The sequence below is a fragment of the Abramis brama genome (genome assembly GCF_963993115.1).
Source record: "Abramis brama genome assembly, chromosome: 13".
In the NCBI taxonomy this organism is placed as follows: Eukaryota; Metazoa; Chordata; class Actinopteri; order Cypriniformes; family Leuciscidae; genus Abramis; species Abramis brama.
Genome location: NC_139975.1, coordinates 29,343,038 through 29,365,408, shown reverse-complemented (window position 1 = coordinate 29,365,408; position 22,371 = coordinate 29,343,038). Strand labels below are relative to the sequence as shown.

Genomic DNA, 22,371 nt, shown 5'->3' with positions numbered 1-22,371 from the left:
ATGCCCACTCTTATGTTAAAAAATTATGTAAAAAGATAATAAAAATAAAAAAATAAAAAAACAATTTCCGTGGGTCTCCTCTTTAAAGGTGATAATACACAGGGCAACTTTTTGAGCAATGTTGCTGGGCAATGTTGCCGTCAATGGGCAACCAGATGAGACACAGGGCCCACGACCAATCTAAATTATCCAGATAGAAATGTATTGCCCATTTTCAATGGGAAAGGGCCCAAGCAACAATCGCTCGGCAAGATTGCCCAGCAACATTGCTCAAAAAGTTGCCCTGTGTATCATCACCTTTAGAGAAAAAATGGCTCTGTCACAAAAAACCAAGGTCCTGGAAATGTGGTGATACTGCTGTGCTGCCTTATACGGCAGGATTATTTGTAAAATGAAGCTTTCTTAAGCAATGAGGCTCTCAAAAATGTATTAACGTTACTGCTATCTGGTAGTCAAAAAGATTATACACATTTTCCGAGCAATTAGATGAGACCAAAATATAAATATGATGTTCAAGCAACAAGTACATGTTTATACACCTTTAACTAGCCTGCTATGGATGACATACAGTTATTTATGCAGAGCAAAACTGTGTTTGTTTGTTTTTTTCCATCATCCTCTTTTGTTTCTTAAATGATTGAATCCTTTACTTGTGTATTCCAGAAAGCAGGTTATGCGACATAAGTAAACGGATAACCTCAATGTTTGGTTCCAAAAACAGAAGCATGGAGGTGCAGAGCATTTAGGTGCTTTTTCTTTTTTAAATCTTTTTTATTTATTTATTTTATTTTATTATTTATCTTTCTTAATTCAATATTGATGCTGTGTATCTGTTTGTTTTGTATGTGGTGGTAATTTCCATGCTGCAGAACAAATTGTCCCTATAGAGAACAATAAAAGGTTAAAGTCTAAAGTCTAAAGCATTTGACCAGAAATCATTCGACTTTAAAGGAAACATTACTCTGCAGTAAAAACTTTGCTGTGCAGCAAAAACATTACTGTGCAGTATAAGCTCTGAATTTTCCTGCTAAGCACATAAAACCATTTGGATTCTTGTGTTCTCAGCAATGCATTCCTAATCAACTCCTTACAAATACACTTTAACTATTATATGAATCATCATTAATTTAACCATGCATTACTATAGGGATCGGTATTGGTAAGGGGAGGGGTACTTACTGACATAGCAATTGTTATGGTCCTGTGCTGAAGTGCCCTTGAGAGCCACCAGAGGGCACTCCCTTGTTCATTGCCATTTACATCTTGGACTTCATTACCCATAACCCACGGAGGCAAATCTGAATTTGAGATTTTAGTCCCTTTTTACATTTCCAGGGTTCTCAGAAGCGGATGTCATAGTTTGGTAAACTTCTATAGTGGTGAACGGTAGACAACAGCAACTATCATTTTCATATTACCATTTTCTCCATTAGCAAAAGAAAAAAATACATGATAGCATTTCCATGACTCTCAAGTCAAGTCACCTTCATTTATATAGCACTTTTAACAATATAGATTGTTTCAAAGCAACTTTACAGAGATAATAGTTAGTAATATTAATAATAGATAATAGATAATAATTAATAATATTTGGCTTTACAGCAGCTCTAGAATAAAGTTATTGTCCAGCTAAAGTTAGTTTTGGTTGATTCACTTAGGTTGCAAAGATCATTAGTTATTAACATAGGGGCCGCTAACACGACACCTTTCTAACAGAAAACCCTTAATGCTCTCCGGCCCGCTCATGTGCAATATAGGTTCAAAGGTGCAACCGTTGAAAATTTTTGAAAAAACGTTATCATCTCCGCGTAAACTTGTCACGCCAATCTGTGAAAACGTTGACGCCGTACACATGCATTTTACGTGTTCAGTCTATAGGTATGCATGTTTGAATATATATGTGCACAGGCGCGTAGTCTTTCTTTACAAATTGAGCTCACCAAATTGCTTTTCTGGCCTTAAAAATTCATAATACAGAATTATTTGTCGCTTCTGCGTATCCATGGGAAATGGAATCCGTGCAATTTTTTCTCTCCAAAAGAGAGAAAAAATATCAAGAGACTGATTACAGCAGTCAGAAGAGAGACCGATGTCATATTGTAACTGAGTGGGCGCACATCAGATCTAAAGGGGTAATTCCACATTTTGACCCCTTGTTCCACCGAGCCTTCTTCTTCCTAAAGGATGACGAGAGCATCGGAGCTGCCGTGCTGCACACGGGGGTGAACGACGGGAGGGACTTGACTGAGACAGTATGCAGCACATCACCCGCGACTAGGATCATTGTGTCCAGACTGCTTCTCATCTACCGACGAGGACATGAAAGGTTCAGTAGATTATTTGCTCTAAATGAATTGTTTATGTCCACCAGTACCACCAGCCCTGCACATTTTGTATGTCTCCCTCATCTATCACACCTGATTCAACTCATGAGCTCATTAGTAGAGACTGCAAGACCTGAAATGGGTGTGTCTGATATAGGGAGACATACAAAATGTGCAGGGCTGGTGTAATGAACAAAAACTGCTCTTTGTTAATAATTTGAATCTTCTCAGGGAACGACCTAGGCACTTTCGCGCTGGCCTGCACCCCAGAAGAATCGGAGCAGATCTCCTGTCGGACAACATCTCCAAGATGCTACGCACCATATGACTAAGTCAAGCCTCAAATCACAGCCTTTGTTGTTCTACCCACTTAATTGATAGAAGTGTGTGTGTAGTTCATTCTATTGAGCCTGGCAATGGATGGAGCCTGGGGTACAGCAGATAGAAGTGGTGCCAGACCAGGTGGAGACCCCAGCGAAACCAATGGGACTATGGCTTTGGGCGGCATTGCCAGTCCAAGTCCAAGTCGATCCCACAGACCGAGGTGGAGCCGGAGAACTGGAGGGAGTCAGCAGCAAGGGCGGAGCCCTGACAGGGTCTCTGGGATGGACATGGCTGTGGGCTCAGGCTTTGAGATGGAGGTGGCCTCCCGCTGTAGCTCCGGGACAGTCATGTTGGCAGGCTCTGGCTCCGTGGGTGGAGGCGGCTCTCGCACGTAGGCTCAGGCGTCTGGGTCAGGTCCACGGTGGAAGATCTCTTGTGCATTCTTGCGCGGCGTCGCATCAGGTCAAACACACCTAGATTTTAGATGAGGCCATTCCATCACCATTAGATGAGGCGAATGATAGGCTTCATTAAAGAACTATAGTGCTGCAAGTCAAGAGTAGCAGATTCACTAGGGTGCATCAGGTATGCAACAATATAAAGTAATAACGATTAAGTAAATTAATAGGCTGCAGGCAAAATCAGTAGCTTGGCCACCAGGTTTTTTCATTTCGTCCGCTGCTCCCAATGTGAGGTGACCAGATTTCTGAAATGGAAATCGTGGATATTTCCTATTTGAGTGGTCAAAATACCACTGAAATCTCATTTGTTATTATCTATTAATGAAAAAACGGGGACAGTACATCTTTGAATGTTTTTTTTAATTGTTGTGGGTTCCCTATATTATTATTATTAACAATAATTATTATGATTTAGCTTGATTATTATGATTTTTGGTCTGGTTTTAATACAATTCACTGCATCCGCAAAAATTTAAATAAATAAAAAATCAACACAATGAAAACGATTAAAGCTACAATATGGTTTTTTTTTTTCGCTGCTAGGGGTCGCTAACCTCTTACAATAACAAAGGCGTTGGTTGATGACGCATAAGCGGAATTATAGAACTTGTCGTCATGCCGAAGGATCTAAAGGAATATAGTCTTTACAAAAATCTTACATATTGCAGCTTTAATAGCAGCCTAAATAGCAAGCAGTTCAAAACAATATTATAACAAAATTATGACTTTACAAAAACAAAACAACATAAATATATGATAAAACTATTTAACAAATATTTTAACATTGTATCATTTTATTTAATATTCCCAAGCTGTTTTACTGTATACAGAAATTACAACTTTTTAAACTTCAAATGTTTTGTTACGTTTGTGCTTGAAAATGACTCTTACTATCCCTAAATTGAGCTTGTTATTTAGCGAGTGTAATTGTTTAATAGATAGATAGATAGATAGATAGATAGATAGATAGATAGATAGATAGATAGATAGATAGATAGATAGATAGATAGATAGATTGATTTTTGGGTGGAGTATCCCTTTAATGTAATAATCCCTTGCAAAAGTTAAAGACCTGTTCCAGAGAGCTGAATCCACTATAGAGCGCATTTCACGTCTCGTCTTCCTTTAAATATGTAGCGGACTGCAGCTCTTGAGTCCAGCTACTGTTGTTTCAGCTTCAGTGTCATGCTGGAGGCATCATAAGCGCATCCCTTGTCCGTTAAAAGCTTTGGTGAGTACCTGAGTATAATGTTCTTGTTTCAAAAATATCGCGATTTTAACGGTAGCAGTTGCTATGTCATGTGGTCTCTGACTTTCTCAGTTTTGAAGGTTGTTAGGAAATATACAAGACTAGTAGATATTTATTTGACACATTGAATTCACGCGACAATAATCTGCGACAATAAAGCGTGTGAGCATCAGTTCACAGGGGACCAGTGCTTAGGCTACGTCTGCTAGATGAAGACAACGGAATGTAAAGGAACTCAAAGCTCCCGAGACTCTTGTCTGAGCTATTTTTAACTTGGCACGCATCTTCGAAAATGCGCGTAGGCCAACAAAAAAAAAAAAAAAAAGCAAACCGTGGTAATTATTAATAATAATAACATTAATCAAAATAATAATAATAATAATAAACAGAATGGTTGTGACAATGGGGCATTTGACAGTTTTTGTCGGTATATTCACTACTTGCAGTGAATCGAGAGATAGTTTCGCTATTTCTTTATAGTCAAAGTAGCTGATATGTGGGATCCTCCTCTGCGCATCTAGAAAGCTTTGACAAAGAGCTCAAGACGAAAGACATGTTACACATTGTTTCCTTAAAGTATTACCTGAGTGCATTAATAATAGGCTATTCTCTTTCGTCTGATTTATTATATAACTGATACAGATGTACAGTTTAATAGATAGTATTATAATAAATTGCATGAGAATGTTAATATGGACATTTATTGGCTGTACAAGTTTAGTTCAGACCTTTCTCTTAGATACAGTATTTGAATTTCCCATAGTGTTCATAAGTTCATTCAGTAGTTGATTAAAAAGTTGAATTCTTAATGTATGCAGGTCTAGAGTGTCTCTGCGCTATTTTCATTTCCATGCATTTCATGAATATAAAAATGTTCTATTCTTGTTGTTGCATGCATATGATAAGTACTTTTTGCCATCAGTAGCTGAGCAGTTGTCTTATGTTAAACAATATGTTTGATAAATTAGATTCATGTAGGCAGGATATGTACATATTTTGTTTACAACTGTTTTAAGTAAACCAGTGTGAAAAGACTGAATGCAATGCATTTGAATACATTTGAATTACAGTTGGGTATAAAGACTACATATATAGATCAGGTTTCAATGACGTGAGGATGAGAATAACCCATGCAGTGTCATCAGTGTGTGTTTGGATGTGGAGGTCACGAGAATGCTGAGTCATACTGCAGAGTAGCTCTCTCATGCTTAGCTTTCCTCTGTATTGAATAGTGGCCACGCTTTGTAAGTTAATCCAATGTCATGACTAATTCAGCAATTTCCACAGCATGACTTTGAGCCAGAGGAGATGGTTACTGGTATAATGTTATTTTTTATTTACCTGATGCTAAATTCTTAATAGAGGTTATGCACTGACATCACTTTCCCGCCAGAACATGCCCTCTTAGGACTGAGTGGCAACTTGGCTGGCGCTAGTAGGGAAAACTGCAAGAACTAGAGTAAGACAAATTAATTACTCACCCTAATGTCGTTCCAAACCCATAAGACCTTCGTCTTCATGTTATATGATAAGGCCAAATCCATGCAAAAGTCATTCTTACCATGAAAAAGTATAAGTATTAAGTATAAGTAAGTATAAGTCCATTTAGGTCTGCAATGTACTGTATTACTGTGCTGTAAAAGAAAATTGCCTTGTTTATCCACCACATATGAGGTGAGCAACAATGCTAAAATTACATTTGCAACCAACCATATTTCATGGTTTCAAAAGAGGGATCAAAGACCCCCATTTTTAAACTTTATTTTAACATTAAGCATTTTGCAGAAAGATGGAGACATGTCTGAGAAATAAATATACTCATTTAGTCATAACAGCACTGTTGAATTTATAAGGGCTATAATTAAGAGGTCACGACGCTTCAGTGCTCTGTCACGGCCTTAAAGGAGAACTCCAGTCAATTTTAACATTGAGCTCATTTTTTTGTAAATTTGGAGTGCTGTCAATACAGAGAACAACGACAAAAATCGGTGTTGCCTACACCATGTTATCCTCTTTTTAAAATTTGCACCCTGTTGACTTCAATGGGGCAAGTTTTAAACCTGCTTTTAGCCTCTTAACATCCTTGATGTGTCATTACAAGTGCACAGCCAATGTGAGTGATTCCTTCAGAGTGAACACGGGTGAATCTGACTGCAGTAGATGTGAAAGATATGAATAAAAGTGATGTTAATTCAGCCAGTGCACATACCTGTATTTACATCCTGTTTTCGGTCGAAGTCCACAGTAGTCGATTGTCGAGTTCATGCGCGTGATCATAGATAACTAAACCTATGCGTGTGAACTCGACAATCGACTACTTTGGACTTCGACCGAAAACAGGATGTAAATACAGGTATGTGCGCTGGCTGAATAAACATAATTTTTATTCATATCTTTCACATCTACTGCAGTCAGATTCACCCGTGTTCACTCTGAAGGAATCATCTAACATGGCTGTGCACTTGTAATGACACATCAAGGATGTTAAGAGGCTAAAAGCAGGTTTAAAACTTGCCCCATTGAAGTCAACAGGGTGCAAATTTTAAAAAGAGGATAACACGGTGTAGGCAACACCGATTTTTGTCGTTGTTCTCTGTATTGACAGCACTCCAAATTTACAAAAAATGAGCTCAATGTTAAAATTGACCGGAGTTCTCCTTTAATGTTTTAAAGATTAAGTTATATAATATAACAATTATAAATACAAATAATTTGAAACTTTATATAAAAAGCTAAATTATGTTTATGCTCTTACTTAGTATCGACAATTCATCTCACTACTTTTCTCTGAACAACCATAACAACTATTGCTGTGATCTGTTTCAGGCGTATCTCAAAAAATCTCAACTTTCAATTTCAAATTTATAACAAAATTTCACACTATAGATGTCGCTCTTTAATACGCCGTGATAGATTTCTGTAGCGCCTCAGTGTAAGCGGCGGATCAAGCGCACGTGGACCAATCTTCTCTTCCTCTTTGCCAGTTACAAGACGAAATATGAACATCAGAAGGTATATGATACTGTACAACTTACAGAAGAGCATTGTGTCTCATAGGACACTTCCCCCACGGAATGTCACGTTTTCACCTCTTGGTTAAAACATGAATATTCATCATAATCCCGCGATCAAGCGGACAAAATAATAACAATATTGCAATAATTTTGACACTAAATAAAATGTGATCATTTTGACTCACGACTGTGCTTTGAACTGCACAAACTGGCTGAAAACCGTGTAATCATTTAGACACAAAACATAAAACTGACATGATTGCGAGTGCGACTCACACCTACGGACAAGAGTGTCAATCAGTTCACCTGACTGTGGAGGAAACCTGCGATTTGAACTCCTATATGATTTTAGTATTTTAGCAAGCAGTTTTATTAGTAGGAAAATCATGGTCTCTGTTGAGTCTTTAACTGCACACACGCTTGTCAACTTGAGAAATAATCCATAACCATTTGAAATAGGGCGATTTATAATAAAGTTGATTAATTGTGCAATCTTACCATACTGGTATCGCAGATTTCAGTATTTGGTGGTTTGAATGCCTGCTTGAGGTCTCTGTAAAGTTTTAAAGCAGTATTTAATGCCGCTTTCAGAGCGGTCAAAACTTTACAATCGGAGTTATATTAAAAAATGTCCTGTCTCTTCCAAGCTTTATAATGGGAGTGAATGGTTGGTGAAAATTTGAAGCCCAAAAAAGTGCATCCATCCATGATAAAAGTAATCCATATGGATCCAGGGGGTTAATAACAGGCCTTCTGAAGTGAAGCCATGCATTTGTGTAAGAAAAATACCCATATTTAAAACTTAATAAACTATAATCACTGGCTTCCGAGTTCCGACAGACGGGCGTACGCATTGGTGGAAGACTAACCCCTGACCCGACGCACAATGCAATGACGAATGCGAAAGCTCAGAGGAAAGAGCAAAACAAAACACTGGTCACGAATTAGAAATTTTGAAGAGAAATGTCGGAGGATTTCTATATAATAGAAGAGGAACTTTGTTTGTTGCACAGCCCTATTAGTTTAAACCGCGAGAGGCGTCTAAGCTTACGATACTCCTGAGTCATTCTACGAAACGGTGCCATTTGTGTCCGCAACATTTGATGAGATGCATAAGGCACAAAAATATCCCAAAATGTGTTTCCAAAGCTTAAAGTTATTAATTCAAGTGTTCTTGTTAACATGATATATGATAAAATACTATTCTTAAAGATTAACATACTATTTTTAATACTTTTTTCACTAGTACATAGCCAATTTCACATGTCCGTGTTGACCAACATGACATTTGCATCTAAAATATCACCAAATAAGTTATTGTTTTTTATAAAACATTTATTATTTTCAGGATTATATGTGTGTCCCTTTTTACATAAGATATATTTATTCAAAATAAACCTTATTTTTTTTGTAAATATTTTATGATTTGTGTGCGTCCCTCAGTTTGACTTACCACCCCGTCACACTAACTTGTTTTATCTATAAATCATGGACTGTTGATTTAAATGACATCACAAAGTGGAAGTGACATCATTTGAACCTTGTAGCCACCAAGAACAAAAGCAGGCAAGTACTGACATTCTTTTACATTCGTTATTTGTTCCTTTTTCATATTAGGCAGGTTCCGTCAAGCTCAAATCAACCACCCCGTCACGCAAAATAAAGAGGGAAAACTGATTTGTATTATTTTTTTTACATTATTAATGCAAAGAAAATTGTATTTCAGATTGAATGCATGTATGCTAGGTGAGGAACTTGACCACATGGAAGATCTGTGGCCATTTTGGGATGAAATTTGCCACCCCGTCACATACCACCCCGTAACATATTTTATTGTGACATGGTGGTAAGGGATGTGACGGGGTGGTTCTGCTTCAAGGATCAAGGATCAAGGATTCTAAGATAGGCTAATCAAAATTTTGTTTTATTGTTAACTCAATCCTGTTTTATTCCATTCACTCACTCACTATATCACTCACACACCTATTACTCACCATCTCTTTGTCACTCACTCACTATATCGCTTTCACTCACTCACCATGTCACTCACTCACTATATCGCTTTCACTCACTCACTCACTCACCATGTCACTCACTCACTATATCGCTTTCACTCACTCACTCACTCACTCACTCACTCACTCACACTCACACACTCACTCACCGTCACTCACTCACTCACCATGTCACTCACTCACACTATATCACTTTCACTCACTCACCATGTCACTCACTCACTATATCGCTTTCACTCACTCACTCACTCACTCACTCACCATCTCTTTGTCACTCACTCACTGTATCGCTTTCACTCACTCACTCACCATGTCACTCACTCACTATATCGCTTTCACTCACTCACTCACTCACTCACCATGTCACTCACTCACTATATCGCACTCACTCACACACACACTCACTCACTCACTCACTCACTCACACACACACTCACTCACACACTCACTCACTCACACACACACTCACTCACTCACTCACCGTCACTCACTATGTCACTCACTCACTATATCGCTTTCACTCACTCACTCAATCACTCACTCACTCACTCACACACTCACTCACTCACTCACACACTCACACACCCACTCACACACTCACTCACTCACCATGTCACTCACTCACTATATCGCTTTCACTCACTCACTCACTCACACACTCACTCACTCACACACTCACTCACTCACTATATCACTTTCACTCACTCACTCACTCACTCACTCACTCACACACTCACTCACTCACTCACTATATCACTTTCACTCACTCACTATATCGCTTTCACTCACTCACTCACTCACTCACTCACTCACACACTCACTCACCATGTCACTCACTCACTATATCGCTTTCACTCACTCACTCACTCACTCACACACACACTCACACACCCACTCACACACTATATCACTTTCACTCACTCACTCACTCACTACATGTCACTCACTCACTATATCGCTTTCACTCACTCACTCACTCAAGGTTTTCCAAAGAAAAACACTGATAAAGTAAAAATACTTCACTACTGTTCACCTGTACAATTTACTTTACAAAGTAAAAAAGTAATTTTTCAACTACATGTCAACTAACTCTCAGTTGAGTATTAGTAGACTGTAGTACAGTGTTAGTAGACTGATAGATCAGGGTACGAGTTAGTAAAAGTGACAAGTAGTTGTAAAAGTAAAAGACCAATAAATTATTAGCAGATATTAAGCAGACAGTCTACTAATACTAATATGATGCTCTTTTTTTCAGAGCATGACCAAAGTTTCCCATTAAATCTCTAATTATTATGTTATATAATTATAATGTTTATATAAATATGTGTATATTATAAATATGTGTATATGTGTATATTATAAATATATTATATATGTTTTATAAAGTTTAAAACCAACAGATCATATAGAGAAACACTTTGTCCATACCACCCTGTCACAGTGAACCACTCCGTGACATCAGTTACCACCCCGTCACGGGGTCATTTTTGTTAAAATTTTAGGGAAAGGAAATACAATTTTGCATAAATTAATGTTGAATGATGTTCTTGTTGTGAGGACTAATCAAATAAATGTAACTTTATTTGTATTTTTTAAGTGAATTTGTTTTTTCAGTACAAACAATGAGGCCATTGACATGTCGAATTCATATTTCAAGATTAAAAAACTAAGAAAAAAAAAAATGGATTAAATTACAGACTTTCGGTTGATGGTTTACAAAAAAGGGACAATTTACTATAAGGAAAACATTAGATTTTAAAAATATATTTCTTGTTTTACTACTCTAATGGCATACATATTGTCCGTGACGGGGTGGTACAAGAAAGACTCCCATGCCTGAATAAAAAGGATAATATTATTAAGGATTTTTGAGGTGGGAAAATATATTTTTTTGGAGGATTAACATATCTTTAAAGGTGTAAGTTTTTCAAAAATAAGTTTGTTCTTAATGAAAATTTGGAAAATTGCAAAGTGGAAATGGCACCCGTTTCGTAGAATGACTCTCCTACATCCTACGTCATACATGCATCACGGGTTACTCTTATGGCGCAAGTTGATTTGCGTAGTGTGCGTACGGTCGTCTGGCGGAAGCTAGTTATTTTAGATTATAAAGTTATAAATATGGGTATTTTTCTTACAAAAACCCATGGCATCTCTTCAGAAGGCCTTTAATAACCCTCGGTGTCGTGTGGGGTATTTTTTATAATGGATGGATACACTTTTTTGGGCTTCAAATTTTCACCAGCCATTCACTCCCATTATAAAGCTTGGATTAGCCAGGCCATTTTTTTTAATATAATTCTGATTGTATTTAGGATTGACCCCCTTTAAAGGGTTAGTTCACCCAAAGACGAAATTTCTGTAATTAATTACCCTCGTTCCAAACCCATATGACTTTGGTTCATCTTCGGAACACAAATTAAGATATGTTTAATGAAATCTGAGAGGTTTTTGAATCAGCCATAGACAGCAACGTCATTGCAACTTTCAAGGCCCAGAAAGGTTGTTGAGACATCATTAAAATAGTCCATGTGACTACAGTGGTTCAACCTTAATGTTATGAAGCGACAAGAATACTTTTTATGCGCAAAAGTCAAACAAAAATAACGACTTTATTGAACAACTTCTTCTCTTCCGTGTCAGACTCCTACGCTGATCACGTTGAAACACAGTGCAGCGCTTCCGGGTTCTACGCCAGAGCGCTGAGCTCCTTATTGGCCAACTCTGTTCATGTGATCACCACGAGACGTGTGTGTGGTGCTGACGCAGGAGATGGCCAATAATGAGCCAGCGTTCTGAAGTAGATCCCAGAAGTGCGAGACGCCCGTTCCAGCACTGCTGGCCCCTCCCAGGCTGCCTGAGCTACCGGCTCCTCCCTGGCTTCTTGTGTTGCCGGTGCCACCTAGGAGGCTTCCTGTCCTGCCTATCCCACCCTGGCCACCCCCTTCTCCAGCCCCTCCCCCGTTGGACTTATTATGGCACGAGGACGCTCCTTCCGGGATGGAGTACTTCCGTGTACTGTCACGTTTTGAGTTTGTTTGTTCATGTTTTTGATCTGTTTTTCTGTTTATTGTTGTTTGAAGTCAGTGTGTTCATGGTTGTGTTTCCTCTGAGTTCTCCTGTTTATAGTTTTGATTCTTGGATTAAATATTTATTTTGAGTATCTCCTTTGTCAAGCGCTTCATTACAGCCACCGAAAATGACACCTGGATTCCTTGCTTTTTCTGCAAATTGCAGTGATCCATTTGTTTCTATTTTCTGTAGCTTTCAGCAATCTGAAAAAGGATATCGCCGATTTGTTTTCTTTTTTTTTAACCTATTTGGTTTCATTTTCCACTGTGGGCTGATAACAGGGCCTTTTGGAATGTAATACAAATGCTTCAGTTGCGTTTTCTACCAGCACGGTTCAGCATGATTAGCCATCCGTACTGAGAGTTTTGGGCAGAGAACGGTTTGTAATCGTTCCGTGTTGAACCAGTCTCAAGTGTAAATATAAGTAGAACTGTTCCCTACGGTTCTTATTACCGCTTAGTCCGACAGTAGAAAAACAACTGTAGATTCATGTTCACTAAAAGAACTTCAAACATTTTCATCAGCTCTCTGCTTGATTGTGATGCATGGTCGCGCGTTCCTTTGATTAATGAGCACCTAACTGGTTAATTGACTATTTTGCCACATAGACGTGCCAGTTTCATGTCTCTTATCATTCCCTACTCTTTTTTTTATTAACGATGTTATCTTTGTTATCTTATCTTTTGCAATGTAGCCATAATGGAGAAACATAAAATAAAGGGGTAAAAAGACGTCTGTCAGGCTTGAAGCAGGCACTCAGTAAATCTGACTGAATTAGAACCGTTTAAGCAGCTTTATTTGTTATGTTGATTAAATTTAATAGACAGAAATAGACAATACGACTGTAAATGTTGCAGTTATACTGTTGCTCTATTTGTATGCTGCTGTGAAAAACAGGCCTGTTATTTGTAGACCCCAACACAATCTCATGGCAGTTCATTACGGTTTGGCGAATAGGTGGCTAATTCATATGAATTTTCGGACGATTCCCCTATGACTGGTATGTTTACGGGTGGACTTTCATGCTAGAATTTTACAATGCAGGAAGATTTGGTGATACACTTGACAAACATCAAATCATCGACAAATCATCGTTCATGAATCATTTAAATTGACTTGAATGTTAAAACAACAGAATGAGAAATGTTTTGCAGGCTGTTTAAGTTGCAACATATATCAGTTGCTGAGTGAAAACTGCAGAGGGTGTGGGCCAAGCTCCTCTCACCACACGCCTGGATGGCAAGATAAAGGTACTCGCTAACAGGAAATATACCCTGATGGAGCTGAGTGGCTGATTATCTCTCTGAGCCAAGAGAGTCAGATGGCGTGACAAAGACAACTTTCTCAATGCTGGAGAAAATAGTTTTAGGTTGTGTGAGCATTACCTGCTGTATAAATGTAACTGCCATCCTTGTGTCCAATTTGCAGCCAACTGCCTTTGCAAAGAAGACAGTGGGATGACAGACGAAGAGACACCCAATGTGGGTGAACCCCCTCCAACATACATAATCTTCCTCCTTGTTTTTTTCTTCTTCATCACTGGCCTTCTGGGTTTCTTAATCTGTCACTTATTGAAGACGAAGGGCTACCGCTGTGAACTGGAAGAGGATCAAGTAAATTGTGAAGACAAACTGGGGACAGACAAAGATGGCAAGTCATTTCAGCCTTTGTTTTATAAAAATATACATATGTTTTATACAAAATACGGTCACACTTTAGATTAGGGTCCAATTCTCACTATTGGTAAATGGTAAATGGACTGCATTTATATAGCGCTTTCACAGACCTATGGCCACCAAAGCGCTTTACATAGCCTCACATTCACCCATGCAAGGCGCCATCCAGCTCGTCGGGAGCAGCTGGGGTTAGGTTCATGTACTATTAACTACAACTTTTTCCTCAGTAAAATCCTAATTACAGTTTATTAATAGTAAGGTAGTTGTTAAGTTTAGGTATTGGATTAAGTTGGATTAAGGGATGTAGAATATGGTAATTCAGAATAAGACATTAATATATATGTAATATGCATGCTAAAATGCAACTAATTAATAGTGAGAACTGGACCCTAAACTAAAGTGTTACTCAAAATCCATACTGTTTGAAGATAGTTTCTTGTCTTTTTATTTTCTGTATCTTTACCCCATGGAGGTTTTATTTATCTCAAAATTCCTGGCTTAATACCTAGTCATCCCTAAAACCCTCACCATCAATTTTTTTTATTATTATTTGCTTGTATAATCTATATGGTCCAAAAATAAGCACTATTTTTCAATAGACGACCCACCCACCCACACACACACACACAGATTTCTGCCAACCACTGTAGGTAACTGCGATATTATAATAGATTTATTTAAAAAGATGTCTGCCCTTGCAGTGCAAAGAGAGAGGATCATTCTCTCAAGAAATGACACACAGTCCATCGGTGACAATTTTTGACTTAAATAAAACATGGTGGTGTAAAAAAGGTAGATGCTATTTATATAAATAATGGTACATACTGTTTGCACAAGAATAAATAGCAATAACATGTTGCACTAAATGTAGACTATATGAGAAATGGTGGGTAAAGTTAGTAAAAATGACCTTTGCCGACAGTGCTAGTTGCACTGTTAGCAAGATTGCACATAATACTCACTTTATTAACTATATAAGGATCTAAATACTCGGCACTCAAAAAGCACATTTTGACACAGTAACAAACAGTTCACATTGGCAATACAAAAAGCGATTAATAAATTACAATTCTTACAAATAGCCTCTTTAAACTGAACAAACACACAGTATGATTTTGGTCAGTTCATCCAATTTGTAATGACATTATTTTAATTACCATAATTATGTTTATATGACATAAAATTAGAAAACTGTTTTTGTCCAGATGAATCAGAAAACAGTCAAGACACTGTGGAGCAAATTCTGAAATGCATCATTGAAAATGAAGGTACAGACAATTCGTTCTGTTCTATTCTGCAGTATTTACTATTGTATTGGTCATGTATTTAAACAATTTTCACCACTTGTTTTGCTATTTTTGTCACAGCCAATATGGAGGCCTTCAAAGACATGTTTACTGGGCAACATGTTTGTGAACATCACGATCCACGGTATAATCATTACATTTGTGATTTCTTTTGTTCTATAGTGTGATAAATAGATAAACACCAACCTTTACAGCACATTTGACTCAAAGAGGATATATCAACTTTGTATAAATATGTTATATGATATGATGTGAACTGTCTACATTGAGATTATTTAAGATCTTCCAGTTTGTTTCCAGATATTTTAGTTTGTAAAGTATAAAAAAACAAATTTCTTTTAGTACTCAGTTCAACATTGGCCCCACATACCTCACAATGATGTAGGACAAGTAAAGCAATGTAGATGTGTAAATTAGTTTACACACTGACCTCTGAACTAATCCAAATGTAATAGAGGAATAGTGGCCATTTCCGTTTTACTAAAAAATAAAAATGTTTCTAACCAGGTTACATCAGAAAGAAGGTGCAAGTGGTCTTCCCCTTCACCATCATACAGTTCATCTGGGTGGTGAAATCAGCTCTTGTGTCCACTGTATGCAAGAACATCTATTAAAAACACGACGCAAAAGCCGTGTGGCTAGAAGCAAACCTCGGCCAGCGGAGCAGACTGTGTTCTCTGTGGGAAGGTGAGGATCTATTATCTGTTATTATATACCAGTCATAAAGTTACAGTAATGGACACACTCATTCTTTATTACTGTTCCACATTTAGAATAATGCTAAAGTCTTAAAAACATGAAATACCACAAATGGAAGTATGTCCATGACCAAAAATGTGGAATCAAAACATTTGTACATTTGAGTTTCTTCGAAAATGAATAGAATCTTGACTAGATTAGAGATGCATCGTTTGTACATGTTTAAACAGCATTACAGGAGTTCCCATGTATGCTGGACACTGGGACTAAAAAAATGTAAATATTAGTTGGATGACAAAATAAGAGTATCTGCGATAAAGATCTTTAAAATATTTCATTTAAAATACATGTACTCTTTGTATTAATGTTTTATATGGTTTTTGAAAAACTTTAACTCCCGGTTTCACAGATAAGGTTAAACTTAAGCATTATTGAGCTGTTATAACTGAAAGCAATTTACACGGGCATATCTTAAAATATGTCAATGCCTGTGTTTTGTCTCAAGATGCACACTATCAATGTATTAAAGGCACATTTATACTTGTATGTCCTAATTGAACTAAGGCCTAATCCTAGCTTAATCTATGCCCTTTCTGTGAAACCAGGCCAAAATATAATTTCAAATGGTTTAATTAAAATTCAAAAATTAAGGTCAAACTTTAGTTTAGGGTCTAGGTCTCACTATTAAATAACTATTACTGTAACTATGACTTTTGCTTACTTACTCATTAATGTTAAATGTGGGTATTGGGTAGGATTAAGGGATGTAGAATATGGTCATGCAGAATAAAGCATTAATATGTGCTTTATAAGTACTAATAAACAGCCAATATCCTAGTAATATGCATGCTAAGCAACTAGTTAATAGTGAGAATTGGACCCTAAACTACAGTGTTAGCAAAAGTAATAACATATTTCCCTTCCCTACAAAGGCCAGAGGAGAACTGGCCCACCGACTGACCTTGGTTTCTCCCAAGGTTTTTTTTTCTCTTTTTTTTCTCTCTCCATTCTATTACTTGATATAATTTGGGTTCCGTGTGACTGTTGGCTTTGGCTTGTTTAGTTAGGATTTAAAAGACATTTAATATCCAGCAATATTATCAATTTGACTGTACTGACATCAGATAGTCAGATAACAAAATTTGAATTGATTTCAACTGAATAATGACACTATTGTCCCTCCTGTCGAGCTGCTTCACAGCTGAAATTAAAGTCATTTCATAGCTGATAAATTCTGCAACACTGTTGTTACTGTGTGCTTTGAATCTAAATTGTATAAAGTACTATATAAATACATGACTTGACCCTAAAGTAATTTTATTTATTTTACAATAAATTTTGATGTATACATTTATAAATATAATTTATTTATACACTCACCTAAAGGATTATTAGGAACACCTGTTCAATTTCTCATTAATGCAATTATCTAATCAACCAATCACATGGCAGTTGCTTCAATGCATTTAGGGGTGTGGTCCTGGTCAAGACAATCTCCTGAACTCCAAACTGAATGTCAGAATGGGAAAGAAAGGTGATTTAAGCAATTTTGAGCGTGGCATGGTTGTTGGTGCCAGACGGGCCGGTCTGAGTATTTCACAATCTGCTCAGTTACTGGGATTTTCACGCACAACCATTTCTAGGGTTTACAAAGAATGATGTGAAAATGGAAAAACATCCAGTATGCGGCAGTCCTGTGGGCGAAAATGCCTTGTTGATGCTAGAGGTCAGAGGAGAATGGGCCGACTTGTTCAAGCTGATAGAAGAGCAACTTTGACTGAAATAACCACTCGTTACAACCGAGGTATGCAGCAAAGCATTTGTGAAGCCACAACACGCACAACCTTGAGGCGGATGGGCTACAACAGCAGAAGACCCCACCGGGTACCACTCATCTCCACTACAAATAGGAAAAAGAGGCTACAATTTGCACGAGCTCACCAAAATTGGACAGTTGAAGACTGGAAAAATGTTGCCTGGTCTGATGAGTCTCGATTTCTGTTGAGACATTCAGATGGTAGAGTCAGAATTTGGCATAAACAGAATGAGAACATGGATCCATCATGCCTTGTTACCACTGTGCAGGCTGGTGGTGGTGGTGTAATGGTGTGGGGGATGTTTTCTTGGCACACTTTAGGCCCCTTAGTGCCAATTGGGCATCGTTTAAATGCCACGGCCTACCTGAGCATTGTTTCTGACCATGTCCATCCCTTTATGACCACCATGTACCCATCCTCTGATGGCTACTTCCAGCAGGATAATGCACCATGTCACAAAGCTCGAATCATTTCAAATTGGTTTCTTGAACATGACAATGAGTTCACTGTACTAAAATGGCCCCCACAGTCACCAGATCTCAACCCAATAGAGCATCTTTGGGATGTGGTGGAACGAGAGCTTCGTGCCCTGGATGTGCATCCCACAAATCTCCATCAACTGCAAGATGCTATCCTATCAATATGGGACAACATTTCTAAAGAATGCTTTCAGCACCTTGTTGAATCAATGCCACATAGAATTAAGGCAGTTCTGAAGGCGAAAGGGGGTCAAACACAGTATTAGTATGGTGTTCCTAATAATACTTTAGGTGAGTGCACATATAAATATATAATTATATATTTGGGGAGTCATACCTGACATTTACCACCTGAACTTCTTCACCTTCTCATATATATTTATTTGACTTATTAACCTTGATAGAAAATCAGCAGGGGTCTCTTAGTGAGGGAACGGGCCCCTCTGTTGAAATCATGTTGAAACCAGACGCTACGCCACTGGGTTCTCTTTAATTTTTTTTTCAGTTTTGTGTTGATTGCACCATGTGACTTTGATTTGGAGGGAGAAAAAAAAAATCGTAATAAGCAGTTTTCTTTTTCTTTTTCTTTCCTTTTCTTTTTCTTTCTATTTTTTCCTAATAATTACTCATAATAAATGATGCTTTAAATATGTCATAAGGTTTTCTTTTAAAGAATTTTGCTCTTTAATAAGACTTTTTTCCTTTATTATAATATTGGGGCAGGATATTTTTTATTTCATACACTAAAACTAAATCAAAATAAATATCAAAATGAACTTATTCAAGTCAGTGAATGTATGAATTGCATTTTAATGTATTTTTTTTAATGAATATGAAAAAAAAAATTAACGAGATAATGTTGATCCAGTTTTGTAAAGAAATTCAAAAACTTTTTGAAGCATTTAAGCGTCATCCTTCAGGTCAAAAGCATTTTAGGACAACTATAAACAAATTGTCAAGTGTGTCCAGACTTTTGACTGTGTCGATTACGGTTTACACCATAAGTATTGTAGAATATTATCAATGGATGGAAGATAATAGTAGACTAAAATTAAGATTTGAGCTCTTTGCAGAATAGCTAACTTAACTAATACTTACCTAAATTCACAGATTTCGTGTCACCCACACGGAGAAGAGAAACAGCCTGCAAGGTTCGATCAATCTTTCTGCCTCTAAGCCAGGAAACACGTCAAATGACACAACACTCTCTGATAGCAGGACGGGATTTAAAGACGCTTCAAAAAAACCTCAGGAGGAATATAACATCCGCAATATGTTCAAAGACACTGGAGCAACCAACGGCAAAGTCCTAAATGTAGGCAAACGGAAGAAGAGTGTGACATTGCTCGGCTTCTTTAAGAGTGCTGATCCTGTGGAGACCAAAGGGGGAGCAGAAGTGTTTGAGGAGGACAAGGAGGGGTCAACCACTGCTGATCAGTTATCTGTCTCTCTAGGAGAAGGCTTGAGCTCAGTTGCACAGTCTCCCACTGATGAAACAGCTTTAGATGAAAATGCAAATAAAGGTTCAGGTAGTAAATTAGAGGAGACCAGCACAGAAAACGAAAATGCTGATGAAGCGACTTTAAATGTGAAATCGCATGACAAATTAAGTACAAACACAACAGAGATAGTTTGTGATAGTTCTAATGACTGCTCTAGATTTTTGGTTGTACGAACTACGGAAGAAACTGTCATCCCACCTGCAGCCGCTGCGGACCATAGAGGAGATGATACGACGAAACACAAGGACATTAAGACTGGCAAAGTTAGTCAGGAGAGTACAGACAATCAGCAGATATGATTACAGCATCATAGCCCTACAAGCATAACGTTATACAATTATCAGATAGTCAGACAGTTGTTAATTAAGAACGAGACTCATGAAAAACAACACTGCTTTTACCAAAAATACACCTTGTTCTCAATTAATTGCATATTAAATCTATAAATATGATGGGCTTAATCGAAAAGCAATGGCCATTAAAATAGATCGACAATTTGTTGTTTTTCTTTTCGCATCTTTAGAAAGCAGCTTAATTCATTGGGCAATCACAGCTCATATTAAAATAACACTGTACTCAATTGTGTTATAGGGGAATATTTTTACATGAACTATTTAAACTTGTGTCATGTGTCCTTGTATACAAGACTGCAAAAAAGACCATCAAGGTCATCCATGAATAGAAATGTATTTATAGGACTATACGAACATTTCGTATTATTAAAGACATTTCACCACTCATCCAGATGGCTTCATCAGTTGTGGAATAGTTTTCCCAGACATTGAATGCCAAAATACATTTGATGTCATGCGCTGGGAATTGTGTGAATATGGCTGAAATGTCTGGGTTTGAAAAGTTTGAAAAGTCTTCACTGAACAGAAGAGGGACAAATGTTACTTGTTAACCACTTACAACTCATCAAATTATATAATAGCCTAATCATCAGTAAATACCAGCAATTTTGTGGACGTGGACCTCTGTCCAATTTTTCTCCGTGAAGCACGTTTTAATTTGGAGCAAGAGATACAGTATGGAGAAGTCTCAGCTCGGTCTGTCTCACTATAACAATCCGATGCATATTGCATACAAAACTGGAAAACCCTTTTTCAGTCTATCATTATCTAATCTGCACATACGCATTTTTATAAGTTTACTTTTGAGGATGATGTAATCACTGATTTGCCAAAGTTTTGCCAAGTTAGTAACAAAATAATTTTTATAGATATTTAGTTTTGTTTGAGATTGTCGTACCATTATTTAAATATGATTAATAGCATAAATTCCTGGGGTGTTCCAACTGACAGATGTTACAAAAGTGCTTCTTTAAGCAGTAATTGTGGTAAATAGGAACTATATATGTAGGTTTTTGACATATATGTTGGTGGTAGACTGATAAATTCATCTCATGATATATTTAAAAAAAAATCATGTTCATTCAGTCTTTGTGCAGTAAAAACTGTACTCAGTTTACCCTATGTTTGACATTTTTCCTTGCTTTCCATTGATTTCTTTTCTTTTTTTTCTCCATGTCAGTTGTATGTGTTCCATGTATGTTTTTGAGAATAGAAAATAAAATATTAAAATAGTTTCAGACAGCTCTGTTACAGCGCTCAATGGTACACATTTACTGACATTTGATGACCTAGATATAATGCATCAGAATTTTTTATATTTTGCATATCATTTCACAATAATTTTCACAATATTTTACATTTTATGTGAATCAGCTGTTGGAACTTGAATGAATGACTCAACTCACTCATTAAGGCAGTCAGCATGTCCGAAATCACTTTCTGTATAGTAAGTATTACATTTGGTTTAAATTTTGCTTTATGACCGTTAAAAAAACGTTTAAGTAATTTAAAAAAGTACATTTTATAAATTAATGTTTGGATGTAATACATCTGTTGTCACAGTCATGTGACTTATGCAGTTACGTTGCTTATGCTTCTGTCACAATGAGAGTCTTAGATCCAAATGCAAGCAAACAGTTTGACAAATTGAACTGATGGAAACACTCAAAAACACCACGTTAGCAGGAGGGTGACCAGGAAGCAGACATACAGGAGAGGATGAGTGTTATAAATAGTCCTTGAGCGGATGTCAAACGGTACTGGAAGAAGAGGACTCCAACGATCTCCAGAAGTCTGGGAACACATGAGATCGATCCTATTCCATTATTCCTAGCTGCAGGAATAATTCCATCAGGAAACTCAGACACCGGAACTGGATAAGAGAGCATACACAAGAGTAACGAACCGACAACATACAATAATCACTCCCGCTAGATATAGGCAGCTAACAAACAGAATTAACTAGCTGCAGCTGCAGACTGATTAAGTGATCAGCTGGTTACTAAGCAATAAACAAGCACCACACATCCAGAGCCCACACCCACAACCAGATACACAAAACCAGACACTGTGACAGCT

At 37.3% G+C, this 22,371-nt stretch overlaps 1 protein-coding gene across 2 annotated transcripts; it reads left to right on the top strand.

Moving 5' to 3' along the window:
- The first annotated feature begins 4,150 nt into the window (after positions 1-4,150).
- rell2 (RELT like 2) lies at positions 4,151-21,532 on the top strand. Of its 2 annotated transcripts, XM_084134142.1 has the most exons (7): positions 4,214-4,340; positions 12,031-13,709; positions 13,888-14,109; positions 15,341-15,403; positions 15,503-15,566; positions 15,950-16,129; positions 19,548-21,532. In XM_084134142.1, the coding sequence occupies exons 2-7, from the start codon at positions 13,580-13,582 to the stop codon at positions 20,236-20,238; spliced, it is 1,350 nt and encodes a 449-aa protein (XP_083990268.1). In that variant the 5' UTR covers positions 4,214-4,340; positions 12,031-13,579; the 3' UTR covers positions 20,239-21,532. The 2 variants fall into 2 exon arrangements, with proteins under 2 accessions (XP_083990269.1, XP_083990268.1); XM_084134143.1 differs by lacking the exon at positions 12,031-13,709 and having other exon boundaries at positions 4,151-4,340.
- Positions 21,533-22,371: the final 839 nt, after the last annotated feature.